The 18,975-nt window shown below is 33.4% G+C and overlaps 1 protein-coding gene across 4 annotated transcripts in view; it reads left to right on the forward strand.

Annotated features, from left to right (window-relative positions):
• Positions 1–18,975, forward strand: part of LOC128233905 (hemicentin-1-like) — a 44,359-nt gene that overhangs the window by 11,352 nt on the left and 14,032 nt on the right. For 3 of the 4 annotated variants that reach the window (XM_052947778.1, XM_052947779.1, XM_052947780.1), the window contains exons 3-6: positions 7,010–7,345; positions 10,939–11,229; positions 13,151–13,444; positions 15,282–15,572. In XM_052947778.1, the coding sequence (XP_052803738.1) occupies positions 7,010–7,345; positions 10,939–11,229; positions 13,151–13,444; positions 15,282–15,572 (1,212 nt within the window). The remainder of the gene's footprint in view (positions 1–7,009; positions 7,346–10,938; positions 11,230–13,150; positions 13,445–15,281; positions 15,573–18,975) is intronic. The other variant, XM_052947781.1, reaches the window with a different exon arrangement.

Consider the following 18,975-nt stretch of genomic DNA (forward strand, 5'->3'; position numbering starts at 1 on the left):
TAAATGTTTATCACCTCTGATCTAAACAGTGTTTGTCTCAATATCCATCATCTTTGACATTACCATTGCTTGTCTCAATATTCAGCATCTCTGACAAATACAGTGATTGTATTAATATTCATTATTTTTGGCATGTAAAGGGATTGTATCTATATCCTTTATCTTTTATATATACAGGGATTGTCTAAATATCCATCGATTCCAACATAAACAGTGATTGTCTTATTATTCATTATCTCTGACATTAAAGTTATTGTCTCGATATTCATAATATCTTACATCTACAGCGATTGTCTCAATTGCCATTTGATTGACAGATATAATTACTGTCTCAATATTTATTATCTGTGCATTTACAATGGTTTTCTTAGAGTTTATTATCGCTGACATATACATTTTGTCGCAATATCCATCATCTCTGACATGAACAATGCTTGTCTCAATATTCATCATCGCCGAAATATACAGCGATTGTCTCAATATCCATCATATCAGAGACATATACATTGCTCGTCTCAATATTCATCATTTCTGACAAATTAAGTGAATGTCTACATATCCATCATCTCTGACATATACAGTGATGGTCTCAATATCCATCATCTCTGACATATACAGTGATTGTCTCAATATCCATTATTTCTGACATATACAATAATTGTCTCAATATCCTTCATCCCTGACATATACAGTGATTGTCTCAATATCCATCATCGCTGACATATACAGTGATCGTCTCAATATCCATTGACTCTGAAATATACAGAGATTGTCTCAATATCCATCATCTTTGACATTTACAGTTATTGCCTCAATAACCATCATCTCTGACATATACAGTGATTGCCTCAATATCCATCATCTCTGACATATACAGTGATTACCTAAATATCCATCATCTCTGACATATACAGTGATTGCCTTAATATCAATCATCTCAGACATTTACAGTAATTGCTTAAATATCCATCATCTCTGACATATAAAGTGATTGTCTCAATATCCATCATCTCTGACATATACAGTGATTGTCTCAATATTAATCATCTATGAAATATACAGTGATTGTTTCAATATCCATCATCTCTGACATATACAGTGACTGTTTCAATATCAATAATCTCTGACATATACAGTGAATATCTCAATATCCATCATCTCTGAAATATACAGTGATTGTTTCAATATCCATCATCTCTGAAATATACAGTGATTGTTTCAATATCCATCATCTCTGACATATACAGTGTTTGTCCAATATCCATCATCTCTGACATATACAGTTATTGTCTCAATATCCATCATATCAGACATATAAAGTGATTGTCTCTGTATCCATTTTCTCTGAAATGTACAATGATAGTCGCAATATTCATCATCTCTGACATATACAGTGTTTGATTTAGTTTTCGTTATCTATGAAATATACAGTTATTGTCTTAATATTCATTATTTCTGACAAATACAGTGATTGTCTCAGTATCTATTATAAATGACATATACAGTAATTGCCTCAATATTAATCATCTCTGACATATACATGGATTGCCTCATGATTCATTAGTCTGACATATACAGTAATGGTCTCAATATCCAACGACTCTGACATATACAGTGATTGCCTTAATATCCATCATCTCTGACATATACAGTGATGGTCTCAATATCCATCATCTCTGACATATACAGTGATGGTCTCAATATCCATCATATCTGACATATACAGTGATTGCCATAATATCCATCAACTCTGACATTTACAGTGATGGTCTCAATATCCATCATCTCTGACATATACAGTGATGGTCTCAATATCCATCATATCTGACATATACAGTGATTGCCTTTATATAAATCAACTCTGACATATACAGTAATGGTCTCAATATCCATCATATCTGACATATACAGTGATTGCCTTAATATCCATCAACTCTGACATATACAGTAATGGTCTCAATATCCATCATCTCTGACATATTCAGTGATTGTCTTAATATCCATCATCTCTGACATATACATTGATTGCCTCAATATTAATCATCTCTGACATATACAGTTATTGCCTCAATATCAATCATCTCTGACATATACAGTGATTGCCTTAATATCCATCATCACTGACATATACAGTGATTGTCTCAATATTTATCATCTTTGACATATACAGTGATTGTCTCAATATTCATCATCTCTGACATATACAGTGTTTGTTTCAATATCCATCATCTCTGACATATACAGTGATTGTTTCAATATCAATCATCCTTGACATATACAGTGATTGTCTCAATATCCATCATCGCTGATATATACAGTGATCGTCTCAATATCCATTGACTCTGAAATATACAGAGATTGTCTCAATATCCATCATCTTTGACATTTACAGTAATTGCCTCAATAACCATCATCTCTGACATATACAGTGATTGCCTCAATATCCATCATCTCTGACATATACAGTGATTGCCTAAATATCCATCATCTCTGACATATACAGTGATTGCCTTAATATCAATCATCTCAGACATTTACAGTAATTGCTTAAATATCCATCATCTCTGACATATAAAGTGATTGTCTCAATATCCATCATCTCTGACATATACAGTGATTGTCTCAATATTAATTATCTATGAAATATACAGTGATTGTTTCAATATCCATCATCTCTGACATATACAGTGACTGTTTCAATATCAATAATCTCTGACATATACAGTGAATATCTCAATATCCATCATCTCTGAAATATACAGTGATTGTTTCAATATCCATCATCTCTGAAATATACAGTGATTGTTTCAATATCCATCATGTCTGACATATACAGTGTTTGTCCAATATCCATCATCTCTGACATATACAGTTATTGTCTCAATATCCATCATATCAGACATATAAAGTGATTGTCTCTGTATCCATTTTCTCTGAAATGTACAATGATAGTCGCAATATTCATCATCTCTGACATATACAGTGTTTGATTTAGTTTTCGTTATCTATGAAATATACAGTTATTGTCTTAATATTCATTATTTCTGACAAATACAGTGATTGTCTCAATATCTACTATAAATGACATATACAGTGATTGCCTCAATATTAATCATCTCTGACATATACATGGATTGCCTCATGATTCATTAGTCTGACATATACAGTAATGGTCTCAATATCCATCGACTCTGACATATACAGTGATTGCCTTAATATCCATCATCTCTGACATATACAGTGATGGTCTCAATATCCATCATCTCTGACATATACAGTGATGGTCTCAATATCCATCATATCTGACATATACAGTGATTGCCTTTATATCCATCAACTCTGACATATACCGTAATGGTCTCAATATCGATCATATCTGACATATACAGTGATTGCCTTAATATCCATCAACTCTGACATATACAGTAATGGTCTCAATATCCATCATCTCTGACATATTCAGTGATTGTCTTAATATCCATCATCTCTGACATATACATTTATTGCCTCAATATCATTCATCTCTGACATATACAGTGATTGCCTTAATATCCATCATCACTGACATATACAGTGATTGTCTCAATATTTATCATCTTTGACATATACAGTGATTGTCTCAATATTCATCATCTCTGACATATACAGTGTTTGTTTCAATATCCATCATCTCTGACATATACAGTGATTGTTTCAATATCAATCATCTCTGACATATACAGTGATTGTTTCAATATCCATCATGTCTGACATATACAGTGATTGTCTCAATATCCATCATCTCTGACATATACAGTGATTGTCTCAATATCCATCATCTCTGACATATACAGTGATTGTCTCAATATCCATCATCTCTGACATATACAGTGATTGCCTCAATATCCATCATCTCTGACATATGCAGTGATTGTTTCAATATCAATCATCCCTGACATATACAGTGATTGTCTCAATATCCATCATCGTTGACATATACAGTGATCGTCTCAATATCCATTGACTCTGAAATATACAGAGATTGTCTCAATATCCATCATCTTTGACATTTACAGTAATTGCCTCAATAATCATCATCTCTGACATATACAGTGATTGCCTCAATATCCATCATCTCTGACATATACAGTGATTGCCTAAATATCCATCATCTCTGACATATACAGTGATTGCCTTAATATCAATCATCTCAGACATTTACAGTAATTGCTTAAATATCCATCATCTCTGATATATAAAGTGATTGTCTCAATATCCATCATCTCTGACATATACAGTGATTGTCTCAATATCCATCATCTCTGACATATACAGTGATTGTCTCAATATTAATCATCTATGAAATATACAGTGATTGTTTCAATATCCATCATGTCTGACATATACAGTGACTGTTTCAATATCAATAATCTCTGACATATACAGTGAATATCTCAATATCCATCATCTCTGAAATATACAGTGATTGTTTCAATATCCATCATCTCTGAAATATACAATGATTGTTTCAATATCCATCATGTCTGACATATACAGTTATTGCCTCAATATCCATCATCTCTGACATATTCAGTGATTGTCTTAATATCCATCATCTCTGACATATACATTGATTGCCTCAATATTAATCATCTCTGACATATACAGTTATTGCCTCAATATCAATCATCTCTGACATATACAGTGATTGCCTTAATATCCATCATCACTGACATATACAGTGATTTTCTCAATATTTATCATCTTTGACATATACAGTGATTGTCTCAATATTCATCATCTCTGACATATACAGTGTTTGTTTCAATATCCATCATCTCTGACATATACTGTGATTGTTTCAATATCAATCATCTCTGACATATACAGTGATTGTTTCAATATCCATCATCTCTGACATATACAGTGATTGTCTCAATATCCATCATCTCTGACATATACAGTGATTGTCTCAATATCCATCATCTCTGACATATACAGTGATTGTCTCAATATCCATCATCTCTGACATATACAGTGATTGCCTCAATATCCATCATCTCTGACATATAAAGTGATTGTCTCAATATCTATCATATCTGACATATAGAGTGATTGTCTCAATAGCGATCATATCTGACAGATACAGTGATTGTCTCAATAGCCATCATCTCTGACATATACAGTGATTGTCTCAATAGCCGTCATCTCTGACATATAGAGTGATTGTCTCAATAGCCATCATCTCTGACAAATACAGTGATTGTCTCAATATCCATTATCTCTTATATATACAGTGATTGTCTCAATATCCATCATCTCTGACATATAGAGTGATTGACTCAATTTTCATCATGTCTGACTTATAAAGTGATTTTCTCAATATTTATCATATCTGACAAATACAGTGTTTGGCCCTGATTTAATCATGGATATTTCGACGACACTGACTCCATGATTGCTTACAGTTTTTTTAAGAAGGTTTCGCCAATGAGTCTGTTATCATCAACATACTGCAGTTTTCGACGACTTCAGATCCAATTTCAGCTTCTGTCCTGTCATTTGGCATTTTTGTAGCAAGACCAACATAGAAAAATTGGAAAAGATTCAATACAGAGCTTTAAAAATTGTTTTCAATGATTACACCTCAACATACGAATGTCTTCGTCATAGAGTTCAATTGCCAACATTACATACAGTCATGTATGGAACAGCCTCACAAAGGGAATAAGTTGCTCCCCAAACTACCTGGAATTTAGAAGGCTGATCCGCACCTAGATAGGTCCCTCTTGTTAGTGTTCATAGAGTTGCCAACATTACATTTGAGCAGGGTATGTCACATTGCCATTGAAACTTATAAACGCCTGTATGGTATCTCACCAAAATATGTTCAAAACCTTGTAACGTTTAAGACATGTAATATTAATCTGAGATACGAAAACTGTGTAGACGTTCCATCAGTAAGAACAACTAAATATGGGGAAAAATCTTTCCGCTTTGAGGCTAGTCAAGTATGGAACAGCCTTCCAAAGGGAATAAGGTGCTCCCAAAACTACCTGGAATATAGAAGGCTGATCCGCACGTGGACAGATCCCTCTTGTAAATGTTCAATGTGCAAATAATACCTTTTTGCGTTTAAAAATAGAAGAAATTGAGAATAATAAGATGTTTCACTGAATATGTTTTATCCTTTGTCTTAACGGAAAATGAGTTGTGTTTTCAGTGGGATGGCCTACATCTACTGGACAAGATATGGCATTCAAACACCAGAAATGATTTTAGCGGACTTTTTTATTCAAATAACAACTTATTAAATTAAAGTACATGGGCTGATATATATGTGTGATTGTTTTAAACTTACATAACATCTGTAGAACACATACAACTACTTGTGTTTTTCTTTCGGCAAGTATTTTGTTTAAGTGTTACGACTTTACTTTTTCAATTAACATTCTTTTACAGTGATAGATGTAATATCAAAATAACATGATACATATCATACCTCCACTAAGCAATACTTTCCAAATAGTTTTCCTATCAAGCTACTTATAAGTTATTTTACGAACTACACATCGATGTATAAAGCTGTTATTCCCTTGTATATATTGCTATTAAAATTTTGCTATTTCAATGTATATGATTACCCTTTATGTTATACTTTTGAAACAACTAACCATTCTACTGTTGTATATGAACTAGTAGAACCGTGCGCGTGTGGACTTGCTGTATAGCCGGGAAAACTTGTTTATGTTATCACTGTTTTCGATGCTCTAATCCAAATTTTCCTATTTGTATTTCTATGCATACTTATGATAACGAACGGCTTTTGTAAATACTTGCTACAATATGTGTTCATTTAACATATAAACTTTTATTTCCAGGTCAGAAACTCATTGTTATTTTGTATTTGATATGTTATGTGTGTCTGTTATTCATGTCGGAAAGTAGCTCATTTAGCTAATGTTTCTTGTTAACATATACCCGACTTTAAATAAAGATTCTTGTATATTGTAATCTTGTTCTATTCCAGTTGGCATAACATCGGTAACTATTTCCCCTTCTGGTATACATCGCATGTCCGTCATAGCAAATAAAGACGGCATATTCCAGTGTAACACATCATCTGGAAAGCCTTTAGCCAAAATTGAATGGTATAAACACAAGAAAACTTCTGCTACCGGTGACGACACAATAATTACCTCGGGCATACAAACAACATCATCAACAGCGACGGGGGATCTTGTCGTGGCACACGAAACCCTCACTCTACCGGTACGGAGAGAAGACCAGGACATGGGCGTCTACTGTCGTGCAAAAAATGCGGGACAGTGGTTAACTTCCAGAATAATAGAGATCAATGTTTTATGTAAGTTGAAAAAATACGCTAAAGCTTTATGTTAGGGTCAATTTTTGATTGAAAGGAATTAGACGGTTCATCGATTATAAGTAAATTGTGTCAGAATTGATCTTAAATGACATTGTTAAATCATGAGTTATTATTATGATGTTCGAATATTGTTATTTTCAGATTTTTACTTTCTTCTTATATTTAGAAACTAATAATTACAACTTGAAGCAGGTGCGAGTAAATCCTTGAATCCTATTGGATAACACAACCCATGTGACATTGACTCATTTCTCCATGAAGCATTCGTGTTTGCAAATCAGCCTATTAATATTCATAACCGGACTACTTTAATTTTACAGCATATGACGTCACGTCATAGTAGGAAGGTGTCTACATTAGTTACCGCATCAAATATGTGTATTTTGCTTCTTAAAACAGTGTTTGGGGTTAAAATAAAGCAACAACTGAACAATATCCCTTTTAAAAATATTAATCTTGTTTTATTTTTTATTATTCATGACAAATTGATTGCGGTAAACAGGAAGCTGAAAGTTCGTCTGCAGCACAAAGTAAATATGGCGGAAGATCTGTCAGATTTCGACTTGTTTAAAGATCTTTTTGGTAGTTTGGAGTTATTTGAGTCGTAATTGTGTGAGAAAAGCGCAGCTGTCTCTGAGATTTCTCCAGAAATTGAAGAACTGATGAATATTCCTTTGATGATTTGCATGAAGTTACAAATAAAAATGATATTGAAAGTTTATATCAAGGTCAACAGCTTAATGAAAGTAATGACATGCCAAACATTCATAAATATAAACAAATTAAAACAAATCAATACTGGTAAAAATATTGTCTTAGGCAAGGAATAATGGAAGATACATTTCAGATTTTAAACAAGTCGCCTTAACGTAAATATCTTACCAGAAAAGTGCTGTTAATCAATTTTGAAATGGAAAAATTAAGAGTCGTCAGCCATAACTCGTTGTTACTAAATTTTGCTCCACGTGTCTCCAAGACGACATTGTTTTCATACGCATGGGAAGTCTACATACTACTTGGAGTTATCGAGTTATGAATTGCGGTTAATAGCACATTTTTATTTTTATTTTGGTAGTTGTAATTATAAGCATTGAATATCTTTTTCTGCGTTTCATTGATGTATTAAAAGTCGGAAAAATAACCTTATTTATACATAAAGACCTTCGGTATTTATGCAAATAACGTGTAATTTTTCCGACACTTCATACATCAATGAAACGCGGAAAAATAATATTCAATTTTTAACAAAAGCGATTAAAGTTAACAATCTTGAATAATTCAGTGCGTAGGTAATTTCATATACGTTTTATCAGTCCTAAAAACAAAAACAAAAGAAAACTACTGGAAAAAAGACAAATAGTCAACATTTTAAATTCCGTTTAGAGGCACACGGTTTACCTAGAATAAAAATAAGACCATATTTGTCCGCGTTCTGTTTTTATTTTTAAGTAGCCTATTGTGTAACATTCTGGATAACGATGGTGATAGTTCAAAGCTTGTAATTGAAATGCTATAAGTCAAATAATTTCAATTAAGTTGCTGAAACTACTCGTACGATTAACAAACTAAAAAAATGATTCTTATAAATGAAGAACACTCAAAGGCATATGCTAATGCACAGTGCTGTTCGTCTGTCTGGCCGTTGATTTCCTATCAAATTGTTAATAATTACATCATAAGTTGGAATTGACAAATACTCGTAGATGACTCTTCTTCACTTTTGTGCCAACTGGTAAAGACTGCCAAGGACACACTTAAGTTTAACATAAAAGATACCTACCTATAAGTTACACACTGAGCACAGTTTCTTGGAAATTATCATGTTTAAGTTGGTCAAGACGTTGAAAAGAAATAGTCTTTGATCAAGAAATTTACTTAAGCAATTTACTCTAAAAATAGTGAACTTAATTGTTTATTGCCTATTTAATAGTCTTTAAAAGAAAATATAAAAAAAATCATAATTTGAAAGTCGAAATATTTTTACTTTTTATTTACCTGATACTATTGATTTTGACTCAAGTCGGTAAAACAATTATAATTTTTGAGAAACCCTCCTTATTGATTTTTAGATTAGAAGTATCTTCCATGGCTGAGAGTGTAAGATAGGTTCATCCCGACTCGAGCGCAGGGTGTTTTGCGGAAACGAGGTTTACCGAGTTTCCGCAAAACACCCTGCGCGAGGGTTGGGATGAACCTATCTTACACGAGCAGCTATGGTACTAGATGCTTTTTCTCCAACCTCAGTTCAACAAAATTAAGTAAAAATTTGTTTTTTGCTGGAACTTTTTTGTGCGTAGTGAAAATAAATACGTATGCATATGTAATAATTCGTGGTTGTCATGGATTTGCTCGCAGTGATTCAGGTTATGTTACTAGTCAAATAGGCATTTAAATAGTTCGGAGGAGAGTGGAGCATTATTTCTTAAAATATGCGTAAAAACTTTTTTATGGTGACATTTGAAGCGAGAAATAGTTAATTAGCATTCTAAATATGGCCACAAGACAAGGTTTCTATGATGCTACAGACGACTGTCGTCAACAAGGGAGGTAATTACAATGTGGCGACAATTAAAAAGGAGTTCCATACGGGCATTTTATCTTCGCCCGTGGGCAAGATAAGAATTTCTAGCATGGTTAAATTATTGGATCTACTTATCTGAGGTGGGAGAAAACATGTTCCAGCTTAATGACCTTTAGATATTGAAATAATATCAAATCCCACTGTGTGTGATCTTCGATAGTCATAGATAGTCACAACCGTTGAGAGGTTTTCAATTATGTTTAATCATGTTCAAAACCAAAATGGTCTTTGTTCGTCTAAGTTAGGTACTCAACAGGCGTGCAATCGTTTTACAAGACTAACGTTGTTGTCCAACTGTCAAACGAATAAATATCAATAGTCGCACGCATAGTAGTTAAATAACTGATGACACTGACTGGCAAGAGCTGTATTTATAGACGATTGTATATTGTTACGACCAGTCGTAACCAGTAATGAACAATCAGGTGGCCAGTCATGACTAATTTTGCGACTAGATTTTGACATACGTATGAAGTCATGGGTGATCAAACAAAACATACCTTGCGATCAATCGTGGTGTCTGTTTCTAAAGGTCGCAGACCAGTCGAGAACTTGTCCTATTATGAGACTGTTTTGATTTCATAATAGATCAGTACACTACTCAATATTCTAAAACCGTATACTAAATTGATTTTACTAAGAGATATGTTTTTGCTTAATAAAAAACATCAGTTCAAAACTTGATTGGCAGTACCGATTTCTGGAACAAAAGTGTCAGATTATCACTGTTTGTCGTCCATGTAGTGCAGCAGTCCGTAAGAAGCAACGTCTTACAAGCTATAACAAAACTGTGATATTTAAATGTGCAATTATGAATCCATACGCACTTATAAATGACTACATCAACCCAACAAACGTATAGGCCTAATTTTTTGAAGGTGATTGGTGATACGGAAATAGTATATTTATGACTTTCGTAGTCTTTTTTAGGTTTTAAATATCTGAATTGATATGCCAGTGTTGTATTCCTTATTCCTCACATTATTTACAGACGGACCAGATACACCTGTGTGCACATCAAACAACATCAACGTTTCGTCTTTAATGAGGGTTATTGTTGGCAGCACGTTCTCAATATTCTGCACAGCTGACAGTGAACCATCGCCGTCAAGATATGTACTATCTGGACCAGGTGTAAATAACACGGAGCTGCAATTAACCGGCATAAAGAGAATACAGGCAGGATCGTACACTGTAGAAGTCAGTAACAATATGTCAGCAACTGGGAGTGAAAGCCCGGTTACTGGTCGAAACTCGTCCAAATTTAACATCGATATATTGTGTAAGTAGGTGATGCCAAATAACGAGGTTGATTTAATATGACAGCTGATATGTTGAAATCATGTCTATGGTAAGCGTATATAACAGGCCAGGATTAAAGAAGTTTGTTTCCCCCTTATTACGACGAGTAAGATCGAGTGTGGGTCTGTTAATCGGTCGTTCGTAAGTTGTCTTTATTTAATTTTCTAGAATAGTGACAACTTTTTCGTGTTGGCAGCATAGTTCTATGTGTTTTTGAATTAATTGCTGTTGTTGCTTTTCTCAACTGAGATAAACAGACAACGAGAAAACAAACGGCTTAATTTACAAAGTTGCGTAAACATGTTTATTTATAGAGACCAAGTATTATTATTAAAGAACCTTATTTTTTCGATTAAATTCAAACGTGATTTGTCTTTTTCAGTAGTAGTTCATGACTAAAAAGCTTTTTTGTGTATACTAGATCTTCTTTTTTACGATGCCTTCAATACGACAAATGATCACTAGAAATTTGTTTTATTGGCTTATTTTGAATATCTTTAAACTGTAAGCAAACAAACGCCGCGCGGTCAATTGGCCTTACACAGGTGTAGTTTACAATATCAAGAACAACTGTGACCGATGAAAAGCGGGTTGTCGCATTCACCACCTAGATCTGTAATTTTACCATGTACTTGGGAATTTTGTTATAACAAGTACTCACTATCAGAAGCCAAGTTACCGCTTGCAAGACCCATGTCGGTAGATCAAGAACACTGAAAGTCATTAATGAAATTTCGTTGTTTTGTGATACGGTAGAATTTAACTTGTCCGCGCTAAATCTTGTCAATGCATTTCGGGAATATAAACTTACTTGAAACAATATTTTAAGATCCGAAGACAGCATGTGAACCCGTATTCGAAATTCAAACGTCAATACCACTTTTTGGTGACATAATAAACCTATTTTCATAGCCGGCATCAAATTGCCAGCACTTACATTCTTAATCAAAGAAGTCTGAAAATCACTATTATTTGCATATTAATTAACAATAGCATATTTTTATTTAACAACCTTTCACTGATTCAGCATTTCTATTTCAAAACAAAGTTATTTTGTTGTTGTAACATTTCAAAATAAATGTAGCCTATAATAGTATAAGAAATGGCAATTTGAAATCAAAATTTAATTGGTATATTCTGAATCAGACGGGCACAATTTGTAAATTCTGACAGTACCAGAGTGTTTTCATCTGCTAAATCTCAATATATAATTATGTCCACAAGCTTTGTCAGCGATTTTAACATTTTAATGAGTTAAACATATATTCTGGACGTGGAAGGTCATTTGTTATGGCGTCCTCGAGAGTGACAACTATTAGGACGACTCATTCCGAAAAAGTATTGTTTTCTTATTTGTGATATTCACCTAGAATAGTATCATTGATTATATTCATTGATAAAGTAAAATTTCTTTGAGCTATTAATAAATGGTGTGGCTGCAATTGCGCATCATACAATTGCATTAGTAAATGAATAACACAAAGAAGCCAAACAATCTCATGTGGCAGGAACACTGTTCCCCATGTGTGCTCAAAACGCAGGGACTTTATTCACCAGCGTTGGTTAAAGGACACATAAGAAACGAAGCAATTTATAAGACCAAGTAACAAAGGAGATCAATTATGAGTTTTTTTTGGGCAAAACATGAATGTATGTGAATAATTTATTCATGAAAAAATATATTTATTTTTGTGTACATACGTTGATTAGTGACCTTATCAGGTTACTACACGCTTTATCTACACATATACACTTGTGCATAGGATTGAGTGAATGTGTAGTACTAAAGAAAGGAAGAACTTTGCTAGTCAACGTCAATAATTCAATGGAATCAGTACTCGTTTAACCGTATAGCAGTTTCAAATACATGTATTGCGGTTGAGTTCAATGTTTATATTCAGACACGCCGTCTGTGCCAACCATACGTGTAGATGGTAAAGCAGTACAAGGCACGGTGAAAATCATCGAAGGAAATAGCAAGGTGTTCAACTGCAGCACTGAGAGCAATCCAGCGAGCAACTACAGCTGGACGTACCCACGTGGGTCTGGTTCTAACAGTGTATTGCAAGTTAACGATTTCAAACATGGACCAGACGACGGGGTCTACACGTGCACCGCTCAAAACAGATTGGAACCATCGTTCGGCAGTTTCAAAAATGGGTTGAATATGACTACTATTACAGTCAATGTCCTGTGTAAGTACTTTTCTTTGTTTGCATACATGTTTTATTAGTACGACAAAAGAAATACTACAATTTTTAATTCCCTGGATGTTGTTTTCTTTCTTTGAAGAGCAAGCTTTTAATGATACTATCAATACAATCTAGTTTTGCTCATCCTGCTGATATTGAAAAATACACTTGCTCTTTAAGCATTCGGATATGAACTATTTTTTTTATTTATTACAATAAGAGTTGTTCAACAACGGTAACCTAGTAAAATAGTATTAATGTGTTAAATGTTTTAATAGGTAATGGTTGATTAATTGCACTTAATATTAACATATACATATGCCTGTACCACAAGAAGCGGAACATGCACACAATCTGGTTTCCAAACATAGGACAATGAACAATCGGAAAGTAAGGGAAATTAGTAAAATAATTAAACAATCGAAGATTTCGCACGTATTGTTCAGCGATTGATGCGCTATAACCGGCTAAATATACAAAACTCTATAACTAAATTTCAATTTTAAACATTTTCATTAATTAAATTCGTCTGCATAGCAAGCTGTTATATTGTCAACATATTGCATTTAAAAGATGCATTAAGCTACTGCTGAAATAAAAAATAACTCTCAGCAACAAACGAATACATACAATTTCATTGTGTTTTTCAAGTCACTATTGAGTCAAGAAATTTCATATTATTGCAGCGATGCTTTATGCATCTCTTAAATGCATAAAAAAATTATATGTTGTCAGTATATTACGCAACCATAGTTTTAAATGAATATTATACTTCGACTTTTTATAATTGCTACAACTCTTATATGTATTTCTGAATGCCGTTATGAATGGATCATTGTTGCTTTTTTTTGGCGGGGGGGATGTATGAAAACAAGTTCATATTTCGTTAAAAAATAGATTATAAAGACGTTGCTGTTAAAATATGCAACTCCATTGTTACAGCAATGAATTCAAAATTGGTGAAAAGGAAAGTTTGAACCATTCTGTAAAGATGCTGTGTTTTAAGTGACACTTCTGGAGCACATATGTACACACTATGGCAAGCAAACGTAAATTATAATGTAAAAATATAAAATATTATTGATTAAAACATGAAACACCCTATTGTGGATGTATGAAAAGGCTTAGGTACCTTGGGACTTGGGTATTATTGGGACTTGGCATATACAAAACTAGTTTTCGTTTAAGCACGTTCATTAAACAATTGTCAGCCTGATTAAGTTCTTTGTTGAATTTCAAGAACAAAAGCTTCATTCATAATACCAGATCTTGCTTGTCTAACCCCATTTAAAAATGACAGCCCTGGCATTTCCGAGAGCACAATTGCCTTTGAACGGGGACACACAGCTACAGTTGCCTGTGCCTATCCTTGTATATTTGAACATAAGCAAATGCATTAGCCAAAGTAAAAGGTGATGCTTTGTAATGTAAAATGATTTAAAAGTAGATAAATGATTTATTTCATACAATATCGTTGATGTTTTCCGAAGGCGTTTGAACACAAAAACATAATGTGTTTGCGATATTTTACCTTAGGATCAAATGATTATCCTTGTATTATGACAGGTTTCCATATCCTGGTAGAACAGTTGCATGGTATCTTTATAGAACACAAAGATAAACATATATTTGTATTCTTAATTCTTAAAAGTAGTGTCTTAAATAATTGATATTTTGACTTCTTAAGATAATATTGACATGTAAAAACACCATTTAAAACTGTGTCCGTGATCGAATAATCATACAAGGAATGGAAGTTCATATGGTGAAAGGTTTAATGTAAAATCAGAAGTATACCGAATTTAATTGTTTTTTATGTATTGTTTTGTGTATTTTATAGATGGCCCGAAAGTGATTACTTTACAAGACAACAGCGTTGTTCGAGGGAAGAAGTTTGAATATCGATGTTTATATGAGCCGGGTAATTCTTCCTCTATGTCCTTCGAGTGGACAAGATCCGGAACTACCGCACACTGGACCAATCAGATAACACAAAATTTGACTATTCCAAACGTTCAGCGCAGTGACGAGGCCAATTACACGTGCAAAGTGTCAGGTGTTCTCGAGGAACCGTTGACATTAGAAACGATGGTAAAAAACGACACTGCAACGTTTCATCTAGACGTCATGTGTTAGTATACATTCTCACTTACCTCCTATAATATTACCTGATACTTACTGATGTAATCAGCAAATAACACATGTTTGATCATGCTACATTTTGCTACATTTTCCCAAAATAGCCTACTTACCAATTTCTTACCTGTTTCATAGAATTGACATCCCGGTGTTGTAAATGTGATTTTAATTCAGTTGTGCAGCTTACTTTCCATAGACATAACCTCATAATTTTGAACATGCAAATGAGCTTTAAAAGATCTTACGGGCAAAAGCCGTTTCAAGGACCAAAAATAAATAAATTAAAAACAATAAAATATTTTAGTGAGTTTTGAGGCTATTATTACAGCAAAAGATTTTATGAGGTTTTCAATCAAAAAGTATTAACTTTTTTTCACAAATATCTTAAAACGAAATTAAATCCTTTTTGTGTCAATTGTCCGTACTACCAAATCAACAATGTCTTGAGGCTTTGTGGTGATTGCAGATATTTAAGGACAGATGCTTGCATTTTTGTGACAAAGAAATGAATTCAATCCACTATTTTTCCTTCTGTTTTTTTAATATATTTCTTATTTGTAAATGTATCAACAAGAATCCACAAGACATTGTTGATTAGGTAGTATATGGCATTTTGAAACGAAATCAAAGATATTTTGTCGGCAGACTTTTCCGAAGAAATGTGAAGTTTTTTATCCAAAGTTTCATAACATGTTCTTTCGTTAAATTTTGCAACTCCTTACTTCCCCAAAACATGTCACGGGGAATGTATGATTTTACTCGAGAGAGAAGGTCGTTTCCCATAACAAAATAAATCAAGAACTTTAGTTCTTCCCCCACCCACTTTTGCACTGTCGACAAGTGGACAAAAGGGTCTTATACAGCTCTGTTATAATTGATACGCCTTGTTCGTCTGTTTTAAATATGTTTTCTAACTCTCAATGGACAGTCTGCATATTCCGAGACATAACGGATGTTAATTACATAACAGAAGCATCAACAGATTTAAATGTACAAGTGTATATTTCATGTTTATATAAAAGACCCACTCCTATTGATTTAGAACTTGCACGTAGTCATGATGTTTTGTCCAGATATTGATGCAATATTTTCGAATGAAACAAAATAATATCAATGTTGTTCAGTGAACAATCACATATTGGTACTCGCTCGTGTTTTTGTCAAATGCATCTTTTTGTGAATGACAAAATAAAGTGTGGGGAATCATAAGGAGTGTTAAAACTGAGATTCTTCAAGCTCAATCCCTTAAGAAAATGTTGATATTTGCTGAAATATCATTTTTGAAGACTACAATTTTGATATAAACGTTCACAGCTGTGTTGTTGCGTAATTGGCTGATTGACATAATCACGTGATTTTATCAATGTATGCTTAACATGTGAAAATGTCAAAAAACTTTCCTGAAACTCCTTATAGTCTTGTGATTAGCTGATGATTACAAATGCTTATTTTTCTTGACTTTACCGGCATGGGTACGCACAACTAAAACCAACAAACTGTTTGTACTGCAACTGTATTTCTCTGCAATTGCGTTATCATAGAGTCTGCGGTAAATAATAGTTAAAGAAGTATTTTTAGATGCACAAACGGGAAAACTATTTGTATACAAAGCAACATAAAATGTTAGTTATTCAGAAAGTCACGTGATAAGCAAATTCCGTAATGCCGCTATGGCACTATAAATATATATATATAAATGAGTTGATTGGAGAAAAGGACAAAACAAACACATTCGGCATTTAAATGAAATGATTGAAAATCAATTTCGGATTATAATATATATGTATACCATTTTAATCCGAAATTGATATTCAATCATTTCATTTAAATGCCGAATGAGTTTGTTTTGTCCTTTTCTCCAATCAACTCATTTTTATACCAGGTAACGCGCATATGGCCCAGTATACTGTGCAGTTTACATATGTGTAATGAAACTGTAATTGCCTCTTAACATTTTGCTAAACTGATAATATTTACACCTCAACTTCCATCCCTTAAATGAACTGCCTTTCGGCAATTGCGTTCATCAATCGATGAACGCAACATCTTCGGATATGTTCGGATCGTAATTCATTGCATAACAATATAGATGAGAGCTATTGATCTTGTTATTGGTTGTATTGTGTCAGCAGCTCCCGTAAAATATAGATCAACATTTTAGAAAGTGTTAGTTTATTATATTTTAAATATATTGGTGCCAGAAGTGTTTCAATTTTACGTTTTAAAGTGTTTCCGGTTATAGTCGGATCGTTCTATTTACAGAATGGGTAAGAACGGATTACTGAAAGGTTTTCTTAAATGAAATGAAGTATTCTTTTAACAATTCTTGATTGAAATAATGAACTATTGGGGTAAATATAAGGAATGAATTGTGGGGTTGATGTCATAATCGGGGTTATGAACGCAATTGGGTTGGTCAAAGTACGCGTGGAGTCCTTCGGACTCCACACACATTGACCAACCCAATTGCGTTCATACCCCGATATTGACATCCACCCCGCAATTCATTCCTTAAATGAACAAACATCAGAACGTCAGTAGAAGTATTCCTGACGTTATGTGCAATGTTGACGTCATTTGAACGTTTTATGCGAAAATAAACAAGTACCATTCAATACTAGTTACAACGTTCAGAGTATATTAAATGGCGTCATCAGATCGTATTGAATCTGGAGAACTTATTTAGTTTTGTAATGAACTAGGGAAAATGCTGACACAAACTTACTACATGATACAGACTAATAGCGTTATCAACAATTGTTGTCGCCCACTGATTTTTGATTGACACCGCGACGACAGGGACAGCCTTGAAAATGACGAGGGTAGAGGATGGAAGTAGAAATACGGTACGACTTTGCTGACGCACTAGCAAAGGACTGACGGTTAAAGGTTATAGAATGAGAGATGTTCGGTGTCGGCTTGAGAACAATTCATAGATTATTTATTAAAAGTAACTTTTGGTTTTGTTGCATTTTGTAATTGCGATAAATTCTCTTTATATTCCATGTCTCTGAGTCAATCTTGCTAACCAGAATAATTGCAGTGTACGCCTAGCTATCACTCTATATCGATTACAGTTGTGTATATATGATTGTATTTTTTTGTCCTTATTTCACAAAATTATGAAAGTATACTATTCGAACAATAATCTAATATCTAAATACATGTCGTTAAAATAATAATTATAGAGGGAAACACTCGAAACTTACAACACATAATGTCCCTAGCAATGTGTTAGTATTAGTTAGATATAATATAATATTTGGCAAATATTGTAACTTTCTTTGACAATAAAACATACACGTTAAGATCAGTATCAAACCAACATCTTGTCTAACAGATAACACTTCGTACTAAATACCTGGAAACATCATTCACAAATTATAGCAAAAATA

The sequence above is a fragment of the Mya arenaria genome, chromosome 5, assembly GCF_026914265.1.
Source record: "Mya arenaria isolate MELC-2E11 chromosome 5, ASM2691426v1".
In the NCBI taxonomy this organism is placed as follows: Eukaryota; Metazoa; Mollusca; class Bivalvia; order Myida; family Myidae; genus Mya; species Mya arenaria.